We start from the raw sequence: 20,175 nt of genomic DNA on the forward strand, positions 1-20,175 counted from the left end.
AGATAGATAGATAGATAGATAGATAGATAGATAGATAGATAGATCAAGCTCATAGTAAAACCTGGAATGGGTGAAACTGCTATGCAAGGCGAGTCTTATTTCCATCCCCGCTGTATTACAGGTGCACCTTGCTGAATTAGCCCAGATAAACATGCCTCACACAGCACAGGGTTCTGCTTCACAAAGCAGGTCAGTCTGCCTGACGGGAGCTTTGCAAAGTAACTGGGACACGGTCTCCCTGTCTCTGCACTGCACTGGGGAATTCAAAGAGCCAGGTTCCTCTGCAGTGCTGGCCTCGGGTTCAAGGGATATGAGGAGGAAGCCACGATAAACCATAGCAAACGTTTCACACTAAACTATTATACCAGATATGTACTGTAGATGTGTGTCTGTGCTATTAATTCATTGTCATTTTAAAAATATGAGAAGGAAAATACTACTGAGCACTGTACTCATACTGTGTATGTGTGTGAGTGTGTGTGTGTGTGTGTGTGTGTGTGTGTATCTGTGAGCGTGTGTGTGTGTGTGTGTGTGTGTGTGTGTATCTGTGAGTGTGTGTGTGTGTGTGTGTGTGAATCTGTGTGTTTGTCTTTGCATGTGTATCTTAATAATGGTGTCGGTTAGCACTGCTATTATTCAGAGGTGATTCTTCAGTGTTTGGAAGGTTCTGCTGACCCCTGTCGTCAATCCCGTTGAACTGCAGAAACAGCGCTCTAGTGAATGGGCACAGCTATAGATTGCATTGCATAGATTAGTTTGTATATCCGCAAAAGCAAAATTCACTTTTGGAGAATGCAAGTCAACGAGATTTTTTGTTGAATCTTTAAAAAAAAACTTTTGTTGATATATATATATATATATATATATATATATATATATATATATATATATATATATATATATATATATATATATATATATATATATATATATATATATATATAAATGTATTTTGTATTTTGATATCAAGAATAGAATTGTTCATTTAAAAAATTGCTGATTAAACTGTAAAACGGCTTGCCATATAGAAAGGACATATAGAACCTTAAAGGCGACGTGTAAGCGTTTGGGCCGTACGTGCGTGCGTCACAGACTCAGCGCTCAGGACGCATACGTCACCACGCACGGCGAGCGCTTTTGCAGTCAGACTGCTGGGCCTGGCTGAGGGAGGAGAGAGTAAAGGAAGGATGGAGAAAGACTGAGAAGAGGAGGAAGAGAAGCGTCGGGGGAACTCTCTGTATTTTCTCGTGTCAGTCTTAATAACAGCAGCAGCAAAAAAAATGAGCCGAGCGGCAAGAAAATGTATTTAAAGAAATCACATAGCGACGGCGCTACCTCTCGTTTAAATGGAATCGGGAAGCAAGGTAAATAGAGGCAGAGAGTCAGTGTTTACATTGAGAGCGCATCACCATCATTATTATTATTAGGAGTATTGCTGTTATTACTAGTAGAATTACAGTTATTAGTAATGACTGTGGTATTACTATCAGACACGTACAATGTCACCCAGTTTCTGGACTGACTAGTCGTAGTAACAGCATACGGTAGCTACATGACTCGTAATAATATTATTCATATTGCAAGTTGTAATGTACGTGTGGAGGAGCGGATATATTTCGAGGCATCGCTACATTTAAATTGAACAGACAAGACTCTCCTCACTCAGAAAGGGTTTGACACGGCGTTACTTCTAGGTTACGGTCACTCTGTATCAGATCCGTTTCAAGTGCTGATGTTATATATTATTGTGGGAAGCAGCGTTCAAAGTGTCAGGTTTGAACACCTTCCGTTAACACCTGCTGTACTCGGAGTCACGTGACACCGCTCCTGGTACGGCAGGTACCCGACCGCATGATCTTTTTAAAAGGTGTTCAGCTTTTGTAATCCAATGTAGATGCACTCAGCCGTGCTGGTTCAATTAAAATGAATGTAAATACCTTGAGTTTGGCCCTATTGATTCGAACCTGTTAACACATTGCAAAGTGTATGCATGTGTTTGTAAGTGAGGAGGCTAGTTTTCAGGCTGGCTGTGCCTACAATAGGATTTTAACCGGCACTGAGGCAGCTGCACGAAAAAAACATTCTTAATATAATCACCCGTTTGACTTATTTCGTTTTTCTCAGATTCTGTCAAGAGTTTGGAATGAATATTGAAACGCAGCGATCAAGTCCCACTAGATCAGGGAGTCGATTTCTTCATCCAGGAGAGTGGGCTGCCTTGTATGCAAAAGGTGGACGGTTTAATCGCGGTGCAAAAATCTGTTAACCAAATTCCAAACGCCTTACTTGTTGTGTTTGCTGTGCCTGTTGCCAAACTAAGCTGACAAGCATGCAGCTGTAGCTAAACGTGTCCCTGGTTTTATAAGCATGAAATAATCATGCTGACAAGCCTTCTGGTTAAAGCAGATACTGTTTTCGGCAGCCACAGCCGCTCTTGCAGAGTATTGCATATTATACAGTGGGAAAGAGAGCTGTCCTTAATGTCGTCTGGTATTGAGAGAGTGTCAATCATCCTAAGGAGGAGCCAGGTTTACTGGGCTTCATTGTAATGCCTTCAAATGCACGCTGAGAAATAGGAATCACGCGCATTTTAAAGGGCTGTCTCGATTTCTGTTGTTAGAAGCTATGATTTTCCACTGCAGATAATCTGCTCTTTCTGTTCTTGTCACTGGATGCACTGATTTATTCAAGACCCAAATCTACTGCGTTCTGAAACGCTTGGATCCTCCGATCGTTTTTGCATGAAGCTGGCAGTTTGTAAAATGCATTTGACCCACGCTGTCTGACATTTCATGTCTGGCTGCTTATATTGTACATAATATGTCACCAGAGTCTTTAAAAACGTAATGCTCCTGTATGAATGTGTAACGCACAGTTTTGTGATCTCTAGTCCAGAGGCTGTTGCAGGTTTGGTGATGCTTAGCAGCTGTTGGAAAAGTCCCAACCCAACTTGGCGCCCTCATCGTTGGTGAAATGGGCAGCGGCAGCGTTTTATGTTGCAAAAGACTTATATATATTACATCATGGTGGATGGGCTGGAGAGGTCCTGAGATGTTGGTTCTAGTGGGTTTCATATCCAGGAAACAGCTCTGTTTGTTCAGACTGTGGAGAAACCAAGCGCACACAAATAAACTGTAAAAGTAATAAGTGTTTGCTGTGAAAGAGCTGTAGTAAAGACAGCTAGACCAGCAGGTGAATCCAGGATGAAAGGGTTACCTGTCTTAACTGAATAACGTGGAACGTGTCCGTGGTGAGTTTAAAAAGCCATAGCAACGCATGCTTGTATAGAAACACAGCGATAGTTCCTTCACTGAAGAACTCCATAAGGTACAATGTGCTTGAATATCAATGTGTGGTTCATACTAATCTTTACCCCATTGAAATACAATACTGGAGAAAGAATGACGAGTCTGCAAAGTGATGTCATATTTCTGTTTATTTATTTTATGGCTGTACAGTACATTTGTAAACACAGTCCCCCCCCCCTCTGTCATTAGATCATGAGTCTAAACGGAAGAGGAAGATGGCTGAGATTTCTCAAGCCCTGACCACGACTCCCGTGGACGTGGCGGCGCTGAGGCGCATGGCAATCAGCGAGGGGGGGCTCCTGACGGACGAGATCCGCTGTAAAGTGTGGCCCAAACTGCTGAACATCCAGACCGAGGACCTGCTGGACAAACCAGGTAGCTACTCTACCCAATCTCACAAAGTACTGTATGCAGTTCATCACATCAGCCCTGAACCTGTTTTTAAACTGTGAACAGCGACAAAATGCTTTTGCAGTGTGAAGACAAAATACATATAGTGCGTCCTGACTGCACGACACAAGGACAAAGGACAAAGCTGAACTGCTTTTGAATAAAGTAAATGCATGTTTTTCTATTCCCCAGTGGAAAATCTCAAATGCAGGAGAAAAAAATATATCTCCAGAACCAGAATTAAAAGCAGAAGAGGTTCTCGGCATGATTCCCCTGCGTTTAGTTGCGTGGATGGCAAAGACAGACAGATTTAAGGTGAATTCCAATACTGTAGTCATCCAGTATTTTATCCCTTACCCACACGTAACTTTCTGGATTGCAGAATAGGAAACACATTTAGCAAATTAAAATGTGACATAGCAAAGGAACTTCATTTAACTGGAGTGAGAAATCATTTTATTCTACGGCCACTGAATTCCTTGTGGACTTGCTTATGCGGGGTTTAACGTAACATTTAAGCTTCTGCATTTAGAGCAGATGTAAAGACTGTTCATTAAAGAGCTACAGTAAGAGATTAAAAATCTTGCGTAAAGCAACAGGCATATTTCGTTTTTCCTTCGCTTGTTTAACTTGCCTTGGGTTTGTCCCCTGGGTAACACCTCCAAGGTCCTTGTTCTCAGTGTGATGTCTGGAGGTTTGGAGACAGTTCTGCATTGTGGCTCCTCACTTGCTCTGTGCTAGTTATAAACGGCCCATCAGCTTATAAAAAGCGTTTCCGAGTCCTGCAAACTAAACTCCTGTTAATGATTTTGTCCAGTGCATTGTCCACCACCTGCCTGGTAATGCAAGAGTTTAAAAACAAGAGGTATTTATTGAGAAATGTTTCTTTCTTTTGTTATTCAGGAGCGGCACTGCGAGAAAACAACAAAGACTACCAGCAGGTGCTGCTGGATGTGCGGCGGTCACTGCGTCGATTCCCACCTGGTGAGTTTAACAGATTCACACACACGTTGCAACTGCTAGCCAGTACGAGCCCCTGCTCCCTTTACTTCAGGGACTAGCTCCGTGGGCAGGAGCACCAGAGACTTGGGGTTGACAGACAGCTGCGTCAGGGACCTGCCAGTGGGGCTGCACTCTCTTGCAGTGCGCTTCGTTTGCATGCACGCTCACACACGCCACACCTACCCCGGCACCCTTTCCTCAGTCCCATATGGGTTATGTCGCATCATCAAGCGGAGATGGAAACTCCTCCTCAGAATTGGGTCCAGCTGGAACAACCCGTAGGTAACACTGCCTGTCCTGAATGGTTCCTGGGTCCCGGAGCTCCACTCAGGGCTTCTCTTGCGTTGCTCCGCAGGGATGCCGGATGAGCAGCGGGAGGGGCTGCAGGAGGAGCTCATCGATATCATCCTGCAGGTCCTGCTTGGGAACCCCCAGCTGCACTACTACCAGGGCTACCACGACATCGTGGTCACCTTCCTGCTGGTGGTGGGAGAGAAGCTGGCCACAGCACTGGTCGAGAAGCTCTCCACACATCATCTCAGGTACGAGAGGGGATTCAGCAGCTCGGTTTGATTCCTCTTAAAGGGGTTTACGATACTAACCTGTCGATTAGAACTGTCTCCAGCGGTGTCCCAAAGACACATATGGGAAATGGAAATCTAGGGGTTCCCCGAGTGGCTCCCTTGGACAAAGCATGGCCGCGGGGTGTCCTGCAGTCAGGACAGAGCAGGTTTGCGTCCTGGCTGTGCAAAGATGCAGAGCTTCACTGTGAATTCCACAGGGAGCTTCGCATTGGCTCTGGATGAAAGAAAATGAATCTCTGAATGGTTATCTGGACTAGAATCTCCTGTCGCTCTCTGCCACAGTGACGTGTGTAATGCATTCTGAATGTCTTTATTTCAAGGCACGGTGAATCGCAGTGCTTTACATGACCTTTTAACGGAAGGGAAAGAACCATTCCTTATAACATGTTTCTTTGTGTTTTCTTTAGTCCTTCATTTTCGATGAATGAATATCATTTCTGTTGGTGCCTGGCAGGCTTGGATACATTTCTAAAACAATATTCATAACCCCTTCCCCTGGATATTGCTGAAGATGTTTAATGAGCTGCCAACTATCTGCTCGTGTAAAATGAATCATGAGTCGTTTGCCAGCATTCCCAGTTCACTGTATCCACCTCTCTCTCTCTCTCTCTCTCTCTCTCTCTCTCTCTCTCTCTCTCTCTCTCTCTCTCTCTCTTTTGTTTTAGGGATTTTATGGACCCTACCATGGACAACACTAAACATATTTTAAACTATCTGATGCCCATCATAGAGAGGGTGAACCCAGAAGTGCACGATTTCATGCAGAGGTACAAATATTGTGGTGTTCTTCATAACAGCAACACAAAAATACATCGTCATACTGAAAAGTAAAAAGACAAACGATGTTTAAGATGAAGGATTGAATATAATACTTCACTTCTAGATGTTCTGTAAACTGGTTCTGATCAGTCTTGTTTTTATTTTATTTTTTTTCAGTTAAGGATTGCGTTCATAATGTTTGCTTCATGTAATAATTTGTTAAACCGTACATTGGTGAGATGTTATGTAACCCTTAAGGGCAAATCAGCAAAGTGAAAAAATGAACCGCTGGTCAGCTGGTATTGCCTCGTGTCCACCAGTTAGTACACAGCGGGGGGGGAGCAGTGTGAGATGTCCATTCAGACTTGGTGTTTTGTCTGTGCTCCCGTAGCCCTGGGGTTTCCTCAGCAGGTAACAGTGCTCGTGTGTTTTTCTCCAGGGCGGAGGTGGGCACCATCTTTGCTCTCAGCTGGCTCATCACGTGGTTTGGACACGTCCTGTCAGACTTCAGACACGTGGTCCGGTTGTACGATTTCTTCCTGGCCTGTCATCCCTTGATGCCCATTTACTTTGCGGCTGTGGTAGGTCTTCTCATTGCAGCTGGCTGGAAGGCACTCGGCCGAAAGATGCATTTGAATGCGTCCTGTAAATCACCTGGATAGAAACTGAGGCTGCTTGGGGTTAAACGTTTAAACAGCGAACGAAAATACACACCTGAACAGCTTAGCGTCTCCTGTTCTGTGTGGATCGTGCACTGAGTGTCACGTGTCTCAGAAAGCTTTATCGTTTGTAATATCTTGACGCGCTGTAATCAGACAGTCTACATAAAACAAAATGAAGTAAAATACAAATTACTGAATCGAGTCTGCTTTTTCACTGAAAACCTGCATGATACAGTTAACAACTGATTTACACAGACGGGTTAAAAGACTTGCAGCCCAATCATCTCTCTCTGATGGTCGCAGCGAGCGGTTGCCATTAGCGCTGGTTTGTGTTTTTAACGCAGGATGGCAGCGTGTTTGTGTGTTTATTTCAATGTGTGCAGATCGTGCTGTACAGGGAGCCGGAGGTCCTGGAGTGTGAGTGTGACATGGCCTCGGTACACCACCTCCTCTCCCAGATCCCACAGGACCTGCCTTACGAGACCCTCATCAGCCGAGCCGGAGACCTCTTCGTCCAGTTCCCCCCCTCGGAGCTGGCCCGCGAGGCCGCGCAGCAGCAGAGCCAGAGGTACCCCCCCAGGGAGGAACAGAGGGGTCAGAGCCCGGTTAACATCCCAAACATTTAAACCATAACTTGTGTGCACAAGTGCTGTTACAAACACCAAGGCTAACGCCGGTATTTGGCTTGAATGTTGTTAACAGCGGCTAACTTTTAAGACCCCTTGTGGAAACCTTCCAGTTTTTTACAATTGATGCAAAAAATTAAAATAGATTGCAGAATGACATTCTAAAACAGCTTGCTTCATAATTGCAGTTCATGAATAGAATATGTTTGTAAATGTTAGCTGTCTGGGTCAAACTCGCATTACAGCATAAAAAACACATCTAGTTCCAAGGACGCTGACAAGACCTGGCATTATTTCAAAAGGGCTTACTTCATACTGTGATATTATTCGGCTTGCTTTTCAGAAATGTTCTTTCCAAGAATTACCAATATTTGAATAAAAAAAAAAGTGCAATGATTAAACACGGATTTCATGTCCGTCTCCAATCATTAGAGCCTAGCACTTGTGTTGACTTGGTTTTCTCCGGGGTTCACCTGCCTCTAGTTGCAGCAGCTGTTCTGTCCCGGATGTAACACAGATTTAATGCTTCCTCGTGATGTTTGTTCCCTGCGCAGGACGGCCGTTTCAACATTCAAGGACTTCGAGCTGGTCTCTGCACAGCAGCGTCCGGACACGGTGCTCAGGCGGCGCTTCAAGGAGCAGCTTGCCAAGGAGGTGGAGAGCAAGGCTGTGATGGCCAGACCAAGGAGCAGTCGCTTTGTGAAGCTAGCGGTGATGGGGCTCACAGTAGCCCTGGGTGCTGCTGCTCTGGCGGTGGTCAACACCGCGCTCCAGTGGGCTCCCAAGATCGACCTGCAGCTTTTCCCTTAACTGGAGGAATATGTTTTTCTTTTTGTGTAGTCCCTTTTAAAAAATGTCCCAAAACTGCTTTGGGAAGACTGTATTTATCCTTCATTTGAAAGGACAGTGAATCATTTTCTATTGCAGCAGTGACGTCTGGAGCTGCCTTTCATTTCTTTTGATGTTTCCTAGAGACTCCTGATGTAGCTGAAGGCTTGGATTTCTTCTCCTCGTATTTTAAGCAGCATTAACACATTTTGAATTTGCGTTGAAGAGAAAGCAACACCAGGAACCCCTTATTAGGCAGAAAGAGACGTTATTGGCCTATGTGACAAATATTCATGGATTGCATATGTACAGGCATAGTGAAGTGGCAATACATCAACTTTTTACAGACCAAAACAAATCTTTAGAACTAGTATTATCTCTTTTATTTTATAGGTTTTTTTTGCCCCCTCACTTGCATAATGATATAAACATGCATATAATGATTTAATGACCATACACGAGGTATTTATACACTGTAGATTTAAAAATATGGAAATTATATAGGGATTTATCAGACTGCTAACTGATTATGATTTGACAACAGTGCATACCTGTAACATTTCAGTTAGAAGCCCAAACTATGTATTTCTCCATTACCCAGGAGGTCCAGTTTCCTTGGAAGCTTTTCCTGTTCTTCCCCACCCTGAACAGACCATTCACCCGGAAGCACAGCTTTACCAGAACTGTCACTGCTGATCCCGGACAGCTTTACCAGAGTAACTGTCGCTGCTGATCCTGGACAGCTTTACAGAGTAACTGTCACTGCTAATCCTGGGCTTGTGCAGCAGGCTGTGCTGCGCCTGCTTATTCCTGTAGTCTCACAATAAGGAAGGAGAGCTTGTGCCGTGTAGCAGCTGGCTGTTGGAGTCCCCCCGGTTTAACACTGTTAAGCATGCAGGAAGTGTATACCCGCAAGGGCGTACCTGTGACAGGTGTACTGCTGTACCATGATCTCTTTCATACACTGCACTGCAATAGCCGTCTGCTGGTCTTTCTCAGACCTCTAGAAAGGTCTGCAGTATTGAAACAGTTTGGAGCTTTGAACACTGCAATTGCCAAACGACTTCAGCCCTTATTGCCAAAGCTGGTAGTCCTGTAGACGTCTGTGTTATAATGATCATTTCTAATATGACTTGAATACAGGTGGGTATTTAACTTTCTTTAAAAGATAATGTGTAACAAGTTAAAGGTTTTGCATCATGGATGTACAGCAGTGTGTATGTGGAATATCCATAACGGTCACGAGTGCAAATGAACTCGATTGGGTTCTAGAATGTTTTGTGAAAATGGAAATTAGAAGAGTTCCTTCTGCAAGAATCCTCGTAGTGGTGCCTGGATGGTTTGGAACATCTAATCCCAGCGTTTTCTAATTCATGCCCCTTCGGGCTCCCGGCTGCAGACTGGTGCTGCTGTCAGGCATGTTAGTGGAGGGTTGTTTCCACCACAGCATGTCCATTTGCACCTTCGCCTGTCATCCGTCCTCCACTGGCACTCGTGATAATCTTTCCTATGGAAGCAGGCAAACCCTTTATACTTTCATTCCTGGAATCGGCTGCTGTTTAACAGCTGGCTCATGGTAACAAGAGCACGCACTGTTCAAATGAATTCATGCAGCTTTCAGCTGGTAGGACTTTAAAAAGAAGAAGAAAAAAACCATTGCACAAACAGACTCTTTTTATTCCATAGCAAGGCACTGTATGACTGATTTTGTTTATGTACATTTTTATCTGTTGTCTTATCATGCTGATTCTATCCATGAAATGAAAAGTTAAAACATTACACCACTTCAATAAAAGTTCAGATAACTGGGCTGGGTTGTCTCTGTGACGCATGAGAAAAAGAATCCACCTTGGTGAGTTTACTTTAGTCCCTTAGACTGCTGCTTGTGCAACGTAGCCGAGACTAAAGTTAAAACTACTGTTTGTGTAATACAGCCTGTTCTGCTAGCTGTAGCAGTGGTGACTGCAAAGGAGTGGCTGCCACTTGAAGCTGAAGTGTTTTGACATGGGGTGGTGCTCCAGGGTGGCCCAGGACATGTTGTTGCTTACACTAAACTTTGCAGAGAAAATGTGTGTTCAGGTAGTCTTGGGAATAGTTTTATTAATTATTAGGAGAAAAAGGGCATTTTGGTTACATATGTAGCCTCTTACACAGTAATGCAAGTCACACAAACGTTCACCCCTCACGTGCCTCGTTTTATTAGGAAGGTTATGTGCTGATCACCTCGTCTGGCACGTGTACAGTGTGTGTGTGTGTGCAGACTTTCCACTTGAGATTACAGAAAGGAACAAGAGCATTTCAAAGTGCACCCCTTAGTTTTATTTGCTACATATTGGAAAGAAAACACATTATACCACCTGATAAACAGTAATGCCCTTTTTATAACATACAGCACATAAAAATATATTTGCATTAATCAAATCTATTTAACATTTACTCACATTAACAAATATGCATGCCGCTCAGAAAGTCTTGCAAACTGACCGGCTACAAAGCGATCTGTAATCCTTTGTAACCTGCCTCAGACCTCATCACCACAAGCTGACAGCGATATCCCTACGTACCGCAAGGAGAAAAACTAAGGAACGACTTTTCCGCCAGTGGAAGAACACAAACACTAAAATGCATCAAAAATGATCAAAATGATAAATGAAATAAAATGCACGTTTCTTATCTTTGTTGACATAGAGTTTGAATAATCCCCTCCACATCCAGAATAAATCAGAGATTACGGACCGATCTGGCCAAAGATCATTAGTGCCAGAAACAGGTGTGGTAGTGACCTCGGGGGCTGGGTATTATTATTAGTGCTGTGATCTCAGTTCAGTGACAGAACACGTGCTGCATATATGAAAAAGAGACGACTGAAAGGGACAGGACCATGGTCGAGCTCAAGTTCTTTAGTGCATTTCTATTTGTAATGGATTAGGTTCAATAAGAAGGAGAGGCTGATGCTCAGTGGCAGTTCTGGCAGTTGGGGTGACAGCGTGCCACGTTGAATCTGCAGCCACACCCTCCCGAGGTATCCCCATTACCCTGGAATAAAGCAGAGACAGTCATTAAAACACAACTCGCCAGGAGCTGCAGCTTCAGTTCAGCTGGGTGACAATAATAGTCGTGCAAACTGACTGCTTCTAACAAACATCAAGCCTGCTATGTGCTTTGATTAATCTGAATGACTGTTGCAGAACTGCTGTACACCTCTTCCTCCTCCCCCAAACAAGTGGCTTACATTCGGCCCCCAGCGCGGGCCCCTGGTCACCCAGCAGATCTCCGTCTTGCACATCACGCAGCAGATCCAGTCACAGCCGTCCTTCTTCTGCACGATGATCTTACACCTGGGACAGTGCATCGCCTCCCCATTCTCCACCAGGGTCTGCGAGGGCAGGTGGAGAGTGAATACAGAGTGAACGCAAAGTGAATACTAAAATATTGTTGTGTTGTGATTCACCAATATGCTAAAAATGTCTGATGAAAACCCCCAAGCTAACCTAAACCCAAGCTAACCGTGTGACTGGTGCCCAGTGTGTTATTCACACAGCTCAGCCTTACCTTGAGCATCTCCGTGGTCTGCCTGGCAGCGATATCGTTCTCCGATCTGATCCGGAGATCGTCCTGGTACTCCTTACAGTTCATTCCTTCATGAATCGCCTGCATCAGGGAGAAGAATGCACAGATCCTGCTGACTCATTTCTTTATTTCTTTAAATGCACTGCAGTATAAAACAGCAAGAAAAGGCTGCGCTCAGTATTCGCAAACATACAGTACTTCGGAACGATGAGCAATGTGCATTTTATATCCCATCGTCAATGAATCCAATATGAATCCCTAATTTGCCCCTTTCATATAGAAGTGAGTTGGACGGATGGGGCCCTTGAGTGCCCAGCGCCCCAGCTGTCCTCCCCCTGGAGCCTCACCTTGCAGAGCAGGCAGTTGTGTTTGTTGCAGAGCGGGCACAGGAACTCGTTCACCTCGTCCTCGAAGATGCACCAGCCCTGGCAGTCCGCTGTCTTGCAGTGGTAGCTGTTCTCACTGCGGTTCTCTGCGATGTTGAGCCTCAGGTCTAGGAACCGCTGGTACTCCTGCTGGGACAGCAGCTGGTGGAGGAGGTGAAAGCATTGTGACGTCACTTCCTTTATGCAGTTGGCATGGGCGACGGTTCTAAACGTTATCTTCATGGTTCCGTGTCTTGATGTTCTGTTCACTTACGGATTTGATTTCCCTGTCTTGCAGCTTCCCATCACAGGTGTATTCATGGTCGGCGTACGGGCAGGCCACCTCGGGGTCCATGCTGTTGATAATCGTTCCTTTGAGGCACTCCCTGTGTGGAAAAACACAATCATCTGCAAGGTGCACACCCAACAGGTGCCAAATCAATGTAGTTATTCATTTCTTTCATCTGTTTCATATTGCACGCCACAATATGACTTCGAAATCTGCAGCTCAGAAGCCGTCAAAAACTGCGAGAAACGAGGACCCTGCACGGGGGTTGCTAATGGGGGGGTATTACCGGTACTAATTTGTAAAAATATACAACCATGGAAATTTTTCAGAAATAACTCATTACAGTTTGATTTTTGTGTTTACTTTTATTAATGATTTGTCATCGATTTTTTTTTTTATGTGAACTGGGGGGGTTCATGGCCCCCGAAGCCCCCCCCTTGGCGTCGGCCCCGGATGATGGAGGAGCTACCTGCAGACGCTGTGCAGACACTCCCGCAGAGTGACGCCCTCTCCTGGCTCAATGGTGTTGAAGCAGACAGGGCAGTCCATCTCCTCGCTGTTGGGGACCAGGCTGAGCAGATCGGTATCCAGCAGACTCTGGAAGTTTTGTACCTTCTGCAGCTCCATCGTCTGGGGAACAGGACAAACCGCACAAGAGGGGCGCGGTTACAAACCACCAGGGCAACACATTTTAAATACGTCCCATACGTTACAATCACGTTTACCTTGAGCCGCCTGTCACGTCGAAAAGCATGTTCTCCCCTTCAGTATGGGAGTGCCTGTGTATGTGTTTGTATGAACGCGCGGGATTGCGCGTACATTCTGATCATGTTTCAAATGGTTCTGTTGTAAAGGTTTCCAGTGGAAGGTGCACTGTGCAGTCAGTCAGTCGGTACTGTATGGGAATCTCCCTGGTCTCTTATCAAAGACGGTATATTTGCAGTCATCCTGTGGCGCTTCTCCCTCTCTGGCTGTGCATGTATTGCATGCGTTTGGCTCTTGTTAAGCAGCTTTCCCTGAGCTTCCTCTGGGTTTTACTACACTCTGCTGTGCTCTGCTCCCCATGCTTTACAGGGCGTTTGCATCCCTTTATTGTACTCTTCAATGTCAATGTTAGTGTGCTTTCACCAGTGAGGGACATGGCGTTCTAGACCCCTGGATGAGGGCTGCAATAAGCTGATCCCCCAAGCCCTTTGTACACACCAGGGTCTGTAGACGGGGGGGTTCATAAACAGACAAACGATACAGAACTTCGACACATCTCATCAGGGTGTTTGTTGTCCGCATGCATTTCAGATCTGCATTACACATCGTTTACACTTCAATTCAATTCAATGGACGCTCCTATGAACGGGGGATGCATTCTCTTCTAAACCTTCGTGCTACAAGCAGACTTGAATCATGCATATTGAAGCAGGTGCTTTTCCTCATTATTATGTATTATTATTTATTTATTAGCAGACGCCCTTATCCAGGGTGACTTACAATTGTTACAAGTTATCACATTATTTGTACATACAATTACCCATTTATACAGTTGGGTTTTTACTGGAGCAATCTAGGTAAAGTATATTGCTCAAGGGTACAGCAGCAGTGTCCCCCACCTGGGATTGAACCCTCCAGTCAAGAGTCCAGAGCCTTAACCACTACTCCACACTGCTGCCCTCAAGGACAGGGGGGGGGTCGCATTTGCTTGTGTCAGTTTAGCTTGTTGCTATGAACCGTTCAATCTAAACGCACAGCTATCACGCATTCGATTTTCATTTGCTTTCAGCGTTGCAGCAAAGCTGAGCTGAACTACACAACACTGTGAAATCTGAGCTTCGGTTTTGCTTTGTCACTGTGTCTCTAGCTCGTGCTTCTTGTGGGAGTGTCTCACTGTCAAGGACACTGCTTTAGTACATTGATGGACTGGTGGATGCCGTGGCTGAGAAGATATTCAGTAACAGGCGTTTCCTTTAAAGTGCTCAGAAACATTCATTTCCATGCTTTTTCTGACTTTCAAAAAAAAAAAGGATAAGAGAAATAAAAGATACCTTACACTGTGATCGTCAGGGGAAAGCAATCATGGAGTGTGAAAAATGAGTTTTCAGAAACAGGAATCGTAGTGTCTTTTTGCCTGTTTTCTGCAGTTGCAAAAAATAAATTAAATAAAATAATAATAATAATAATAATAATAATAATATAAAATGTTGCACACTGCTGAAGCACATGGTCAGTGAATTCGGTCCTGTTTATGATTTGCTGTGAAAATCGTCTGGTTTCTCTATAACGTTGACAGATCGATTATGAAACTGTCAGCTCTATTTAGTTCAGTATAAAGCTGCAGTATTGAATTCCTTTCCAGTATGGCCTGGACAATAGCAGCAAGAAGAGAGATGCAAACGTGTACACAGTCTGCTCCTAATGATACGGCTATGGGACGTGCTAATGCAGAGCAGCAAACTGACCTAGAGATTTCAGCTTAAAAAACCATTTGTGTTGGAAACACACACAGCAATGTATCAAAAGAGTTAAACAAATCACACAAACTCTGGTAACGTCTTCAGTAACTATACAGCACGTGTGTGTCTGTTCATTTTAGAAAGGAGACCTGTTCCAGGAGAGTAAACACCACCGTACTGCTCAATCTTCAAAACCCAACGTCCCACAAATATAAAACACCTAATCATTAACAGGGCTGGAAATGAGACTCTGATTGCATAGCAGTTTCACCCATTCCACGTTTTACTACCAGCCTGATTAGCCACTGCTGTGCAATGGGAGTCTTATTTCCATCCCTGCAATCACATGAAGAAGCAGTCTCAATTAAAACAACAACTTAGAACTACATTTCGACAAACGTTTCAATGAGGACTACAAAGCACTTGTGTCTCAATGCATTACTAAGCACTGCTGTGGAGCCCAGGCCTGCCTAACCAGTGCAGGCAGGGCTGCTTGGCTCTGAATCTAGAAAGTCCTTCTCCAGTCTCTGTCTGTGTGGTAATCACTGATCAAGCTGTTCCTGGAATTGGTATAATCATTTTCCTTCTTCTTCACATCTCCAGCTTTAAAAAAAAAAGACAAAGAGAAAGAAGAAATAAAATGATTACTATCTATCTCTCTTTGTGTGCGTGTGTGCGTGTGCGCGTGCATGCCTGCGTGCGTGTGTGTGTGTGTGTGCGCGTGCGTGTGTGTTTGCCATGTTCTTTAGTTTAAGTGAAGGACAGGATTCAACTCCAAACATGAAAAGACTGGGCCAGGCCCCTGACTGCACCTCCCTAATTCAAACTGTTCTTCAAGGATGAAGTGTTTCGCTTTCTTTAATCTTAAGCATGAACCTGTAACACTGTCTTAGAGACAGCGAGATCTTTTTTAAACGTTGTTTTCCTCTTATTACATGCTCTTAGTTGTTGTGTCGGCATCACAACTCTTCTGTTCGGCTCGTGAGTGCTCATCATGTCTTGTTAGTTGAAGTACTGTGTGATGAAGTCGTACAGAGATTGGAGAATGGGGCTGGAATACACCTGGATGAACACACACTGCCCAAGCCTTTAAAAACCACGTGCTTACCTCTCTTCAGCATTACACCTTTCTTGCAAGTCGCGCAGCAGGTGCATTAGAACCCAAGCTGAAGTCTACAGAAAACTGATAAGGGACTAGAGATGCCAGATCATCGAATACATTCCCAGCGGCCCAAGAGCAGTCTGCCCATGTTTCTGTGTGCTTGATCAGCAGCTCTCTGGATGAACGCAATGCCCTACCTCCTGGTACAGCAGCATCGCCATCTCCTCGCTGTGCAGTCTCTGCTCCTCCTCCTTGTCCGGCTGATACTGGGCTGGGATCTGGTAGCCCACTGGTCTGTCCGAGGCGCAGATCTCACAGCCGGGCCGGGTGGGCTTGTTTAGGAAGGTGCACTGAGGGCACTCCCAGCCAACCTGGAGGTATAGAGAGGAGAGACTCATTCACACTCTTTAACCAGGACGGACCAGGGCTGCATAACACCTGTCATCAAGGTCCGGAGCTCTACTTAACTGAACCAGTTTAACCTCCTTACAGGTCTTAATCACTTCATTATTGAGTGATACCTTTCAAATGTGCAGGACTGTGGACCTCAAGGCTCTGACTGGGACAGGTGCTGGAGTTCAGTCATTCACTTCCTTTGATCAGGCTAAGTTGAATACTGTCCAGTCAGAGTTCAAACTGGATTTGACTATGAATAGTGGTGGAACTGACCTGCACGTCCTCTGGTCAGAAGAGAGTCTCATTTTAATGATCTAAGGAGTGGCGAAGTCTTAATACTGCCGCCTCTTAACTCTAAGCTTCCCTGAAACTGCAGCGCCACCGTGTCCTGCTGTGCAGGTTTGCAGACCCTACCTTAGGTTTGGGTTTGAGAGGAGGGGGTGCAGGTTTGGGAGGTTTCGGGGCTACAGCAGGGTCAGGCGCCAACACCAGCACTTCCTTTTCCTTCTTGGGGGTCAAGGTAGCTGTCCCCCGGGCTTCGAGTGTTCCGTTGACAGCTGTGTAGATTTCTACAAAAAATAATAACAATCATTAATCACTTTTTCTTTGAGTCCATGCAGTGCAGAGTAGAGCAGGGTAGTGTACTGCAGTGCAGTGCAGTGCTGCGGGTTGTAGTTCATCGGCTCGCCGGTCCGCACCCAGCCTCCGCCCTGTTACATGTGCAGTGTGTACTGACCCCCGAGCAGTCTCCTCTCCTCCTCCCGCTGCTGCAGCTCCTTGGTCAGCTGTGCTTTCTTGGCTGTCCTGATGTACAGGAAGGCTGTGTCCCCGTCCCGTCTCACCCCGTGGCTCCCCAGCGTGTCGGGGTCCTTGGCCAGGCGCTTTCCTATCACCCAGGTCTGCAGTGACGGGTGGAAACCATAGTCTCTGTTCACCTGGGGAGGCACAGCAAAGGATCTGGCATGAGTTCTGGAGTAGGGTAGAGTGAGAGTAATTAGCTTGGCTGATTGAAAAGCCAGAGTATAACAGCTGTGATCTAGACGAGGGGAGAGAGGAGTGCTTGGAGGAAACACAATACTAGAAGTAGCACCAAGGAGGCCTGATCCCTCAAGGTTCAGTAACAACTACCTGCCAGCTTCCTAAACACTTTTAACCGGCTCTTGGATTAGTTCTGTTTTTTTTTTCTTCTTTTTTCGTGTTTCTGTTTCTACACTCTCTTTGCTGTCCTGGCTGCTTTGTTTATTTTCAGACCTGAACTGAAGCCCTCATTAAAAAGGGACTCTTTAGTTTTGTCGGTCAAGCCGATTTGAATAGAGTTGTGTTCTTTGAAACTTTTTTGGTTTCAGGTTTGACGCTCGTCCTTCTACCACGTGCAGGTTCATACGAAGCTGCTTTGCTGTATGTGACAGTGTAACTGTGAAGCAGGAGCAAGTCTACCAGCAGAAGCTTTACAATGAACTGGCGTTACCTTTTCCTTCAGCTGTGTGATGGTCATGTGTGAATACACAGCCATGGAGATGGGGACTGTGGACTGGGACTGGGCGTCTTCCACTCCCACCTTCATCCTGTGTGGACATGATCAGAGCTCTTTAAACAGAACCAGCGCAGCTTCCTCTAAAGAGGCGCTAACCAAGGTCTTCAATCCATTCCCTCTCACATTAGCCGTGTCAGTACCACGGCTGCAGCGGGTCATGTGTTCTCGGAGACGTCCGCCTGTTCCAATTTGGAATATGAAATGCTAGCAAAGAGCTGGAAGATCAGTGATTAAGTGGTGCAGTACATTGCTGGGGTTGTCTCTACAGGAACCGGAATTGTGAACCCACATTTAACAAAGGTATTCTGCACCAGAGGTGTCCAAACTTGAGCCTTCCACTCCTGGTCTTTGTTCCAACCCTGATCTAACTTGACCCAATGAACCCTCCATCCAGACCCTGAAGTGGTTGATGATCTCATTCCACATGTTAAACCCAGAGTGGCATGGCGCTCCAGGACTGGGATGGGACCCCCTGTTCTACACAGTTGTAGATGACTGGTATTTAGTCTTGCTCACCGGATTTCATCCTTTGGGTAGGCATCCTTGTGGACACTGACTGTGACAGAGACCTGCAGGTTCGCCAGCTGCCCTGCACTTTGATTGGCTGCCTCCACGTCCCCCAAACTAATAGCTTCAGTCAGGGTCAGGGCCAACTCTTCAGCTGCCAAGCATAAATGATAGCTACTTTTAGTGAATTATAACCAATGCCATTAATACTGTATCATGCAGTCTGTCCAGGTGGCAAAATGCTACATGAAACCCCCTTACACTCAAAGAGTTTCAAAGAATGTGTAAATTATTTTAAAAAGTTCTATAATTAAGTACTGTGACTCATAAATGACGTCTTAGTTGTTTGCATGCAAGAATCTGAATATTACGGCTGATTTAACTTTTCATTTTCTCTTCACCAGGTATGGGATTTTTGTGTAGCGCACAGTGCCACTTGGTGGCTGAATGGTAGAACTGCAGTAAGTGAGTTATTAGAATTTGTTTAAACCATTTCCTGTTCAATTTCTTCTACCACCGCAGCGTCTCTCTGCAAGGAAAAGACAACGTCATGTAACAAAGCAAGGATGGTTTGGTATGAGTCATTTTAAACAGAAAAGGTCACCTTTATTGGTCTTATCTTCTTTTGAAGTGTGTGAAATGGAGTCTTCAGCCGATGCCATTATTTTTCAATATTCCACAGCTTGACTGACCTATAAATGCATGAATGAAAAAGAATGAAATGGTGTTTTTTAACGGGAGAGCACAGGTAATGGAACCTTTAACACAGAAGACAGATATGCACCAAACATTAGTACAATAATACTTCAGAGAGAAGGGCCGGTTCAAACTCCACTTCCAAATCCTTAAAAAGCGATTCCTTCGTCACTTCCGTTACAGGCACCGTATCGTTTGAATAGTGAAACAAAATGATTCAGATTGAGGACGAAGGCAATATACTTACCGGACAGTGTCAAAATATACTCGTGCTGTTGTTATTAGCAACCACGAATGAAAACTTCTGCAAAAACAGAACCAGATGATAAGATTGTGCGGTACTGACAAGACGAATAAGAGACCATCAAAGAGGAAACGAGAGTCATAACTCTAGCGAAACACAAAAATCCACATGCACAACGTATCTGATTTAACAGTTTCGTTATTAGACCCGAAACTAGTTTTGAACTAAAATCACACTTTAGTATTGTATCAGTACACTGTACCACTATCCATCAGTCATATATTTTTCACCTTTGTTTTATAAATCGAGTTGAATCTTTTTATCTGCAGATTTGCCTCGCCTCTTCGCGTTAAAAACAAGTCGAAACTCAATTCCTCAGAGAAGCAGACTTTGATATAACGATACAGGTAAAGGATACCTACCTTGGCTTTGTTTTCTCTCAATCTAAACCATTATCTCAGAATGTTACCCGAAATGATTGGCGAGGACAACAGCGCGGCTCTCCTTATCTACAGATGTGTGTGTGTGTGTTCAGTTTCAACACCCAGTGAACCCACTTTAAACAAAAAGTGAAACCAAAAAATAGACCAGGAAGTTAATAATGGGCGTTTAAACGAAAACAACACATCGTAGTTGTAACTATAGCGATACACTCGCAGGCTGGGAAAGGGCGATGTGTGTAGAAGCTTTTCGATTAAGCTATGCCTCTACACGACGTTTTTGATGAGCTGGGATGCGTTGCTTTTGGAAATGTGAATGCCGCAGACGTAATAGTCCTAATAAAACAGGACACCGCGATTTTTTTGGACTTTTTCAGAGCCCCGCCCTCCACGACTTGTATTTTGCAAACTGTGTGAAATCCTCTGAGC

General features: G+C 44.8%; 2 protein-coding genes across 3 annotated transcripts; one reads left to right on the forward strand and one right to left on the reverse strand.

Annotated features, from left to right (window-relative positions):
* The first annotated feature begins 1,076 nt into the window (after positions 1-1,076).
* Positions 1,077-9,969, forward strand: LOC131698566 (TBC1 domain family member 20-like). The gene is made up of 8 exons (XM_058990714.1): positions 1,077-1,364; positions 3,498-3,683; positions 4,602-4,682; positions 5,056-5,242; positions 5,950-6,051; positions 6,483-6,624; positions 7,089-7,273; positions 7,886-9,969. Exons 1-8 carry the CDS (start codon positions 1,301-1,303, stop codon positions 8,139-8,141), a joined length of 1,203 nt encoding a protein of 400 aa, XP_058846697.1. The 5' UTR covers positions 1,077-1,300; the 3' UTR covers positions 8,142-9,969.
* Positions 9,970-10,501: 532 nt separating this feature from the next.
* On the reverse strand, positions 10,502-20,157 carry LOC117424039 (ranBP-type and C3HC4-type zinc finger-containing protein 1-like). 2 transcript variants are annotated; one of them, XM_058990712.1, is made up of 14 exons: positions 19,729-20,157; positions 19,310-19,366; positions 18,971-19,058; positions 18,376-18,520; positions 17,794-17,890; positions 17,062-17,260; positions 16,740-16,894; positions 16,127-16,300; positions 12,853-13,013; positions 12,369-12,480; positions 12,077-12,256; positions 11,712-11,810; positions 11,392-11,535; positions 10,502-11,195 (listed from the first exon to the last, which is right to left on the reverse strand). In XM_058990712.1, exons 3-14 carry the CDS (start codon positions 19,026-19,028, stop codon positions 11,115-11,117), a joined length of 1,605 nt encoding a protein of 534 aa, XP_058846695.1. In that variant the 5' UTR covers positions 19,029-19,058; positions 19,310-19,366; positions 19,729-20,157; the 3' UTR covers positions 10,502-11,114. The 2 variants fall into 2 exon arrangements, with proteins under 2 accessions (XP_058846695.1, XP_058846696.1); XM_058990713.1 differs by lacking the exon at positions 19,310-19,366.
* Between the last annotated feature and the right edge of the window lie 18 nt (positions 20,158-20,175).

Source organism: Acipenser ruthenus, chromosome 18, assembly GCF_902713425.1.
Source record: "Acipenser ruthenus chromosome 18, fAciRut3.2 maternal haplotype, whole genome shotgun sequence".
In the NCBI taxonomy this organism is placed as follows: Eukaryota; Metazoa; Chordata; class Actinopteri; order Acipenseriformes; family Acipenseridae; genus Acipenser; species Acipenser ruthenus.

What these genes read in the sequence shown, in the direction of transcription:
- LOC117424039 (XM_058990713.1), bottom strand. Translation starts at nt 19,028, where the DNA reads ATGGCATCGGCTGAAGACTCCATTTCACACACTTCAAAAGAAGATAAG. An exon ending in CTCTCAAACCCAAACCTAAG is followed by an intron (nt 16,301 to 16,739) that starts GTAGGGTCTGCA and finishes CTATACCTCCAG; the next exon opens with GTTGGCTGGGAGTGCCCTCA. An exon ending in GCCCGCGCTGGGGGCCGAAT is followed by an intron (nt 11,196 to 11,391) that starts GTAAGCCACTTG and finishes GCTTTATTCCAG; the next exon opens with GGTAATGGGGATACCTCGGG.
- LOC131698566 (XM_058990714.1), top strand. Translation starts at nt 1,301, where the DNA reads ATGTATTTAAAGAAATCACATAGCGACGGCGCTACCTCTCGTTTAAAT. An exon ending in ACTGCGTCGATTCCCACCTG is followed by an intron (nt 4,683 to 5,055) that starts GTGAGTTTAACA and finishes GTTGCTCCGCAG; the next exon opens with GGATGCCGGATGAGCAGCGG. An exon ending in CTCTCCACACATCATCTCAG is followed by an intron (nt 5,243 to 5,949) that starts GTACGAGAGGGG and finishes CTTTTGTTTTAG; the next exon opens with GGATTTTATGGACCCTACCA.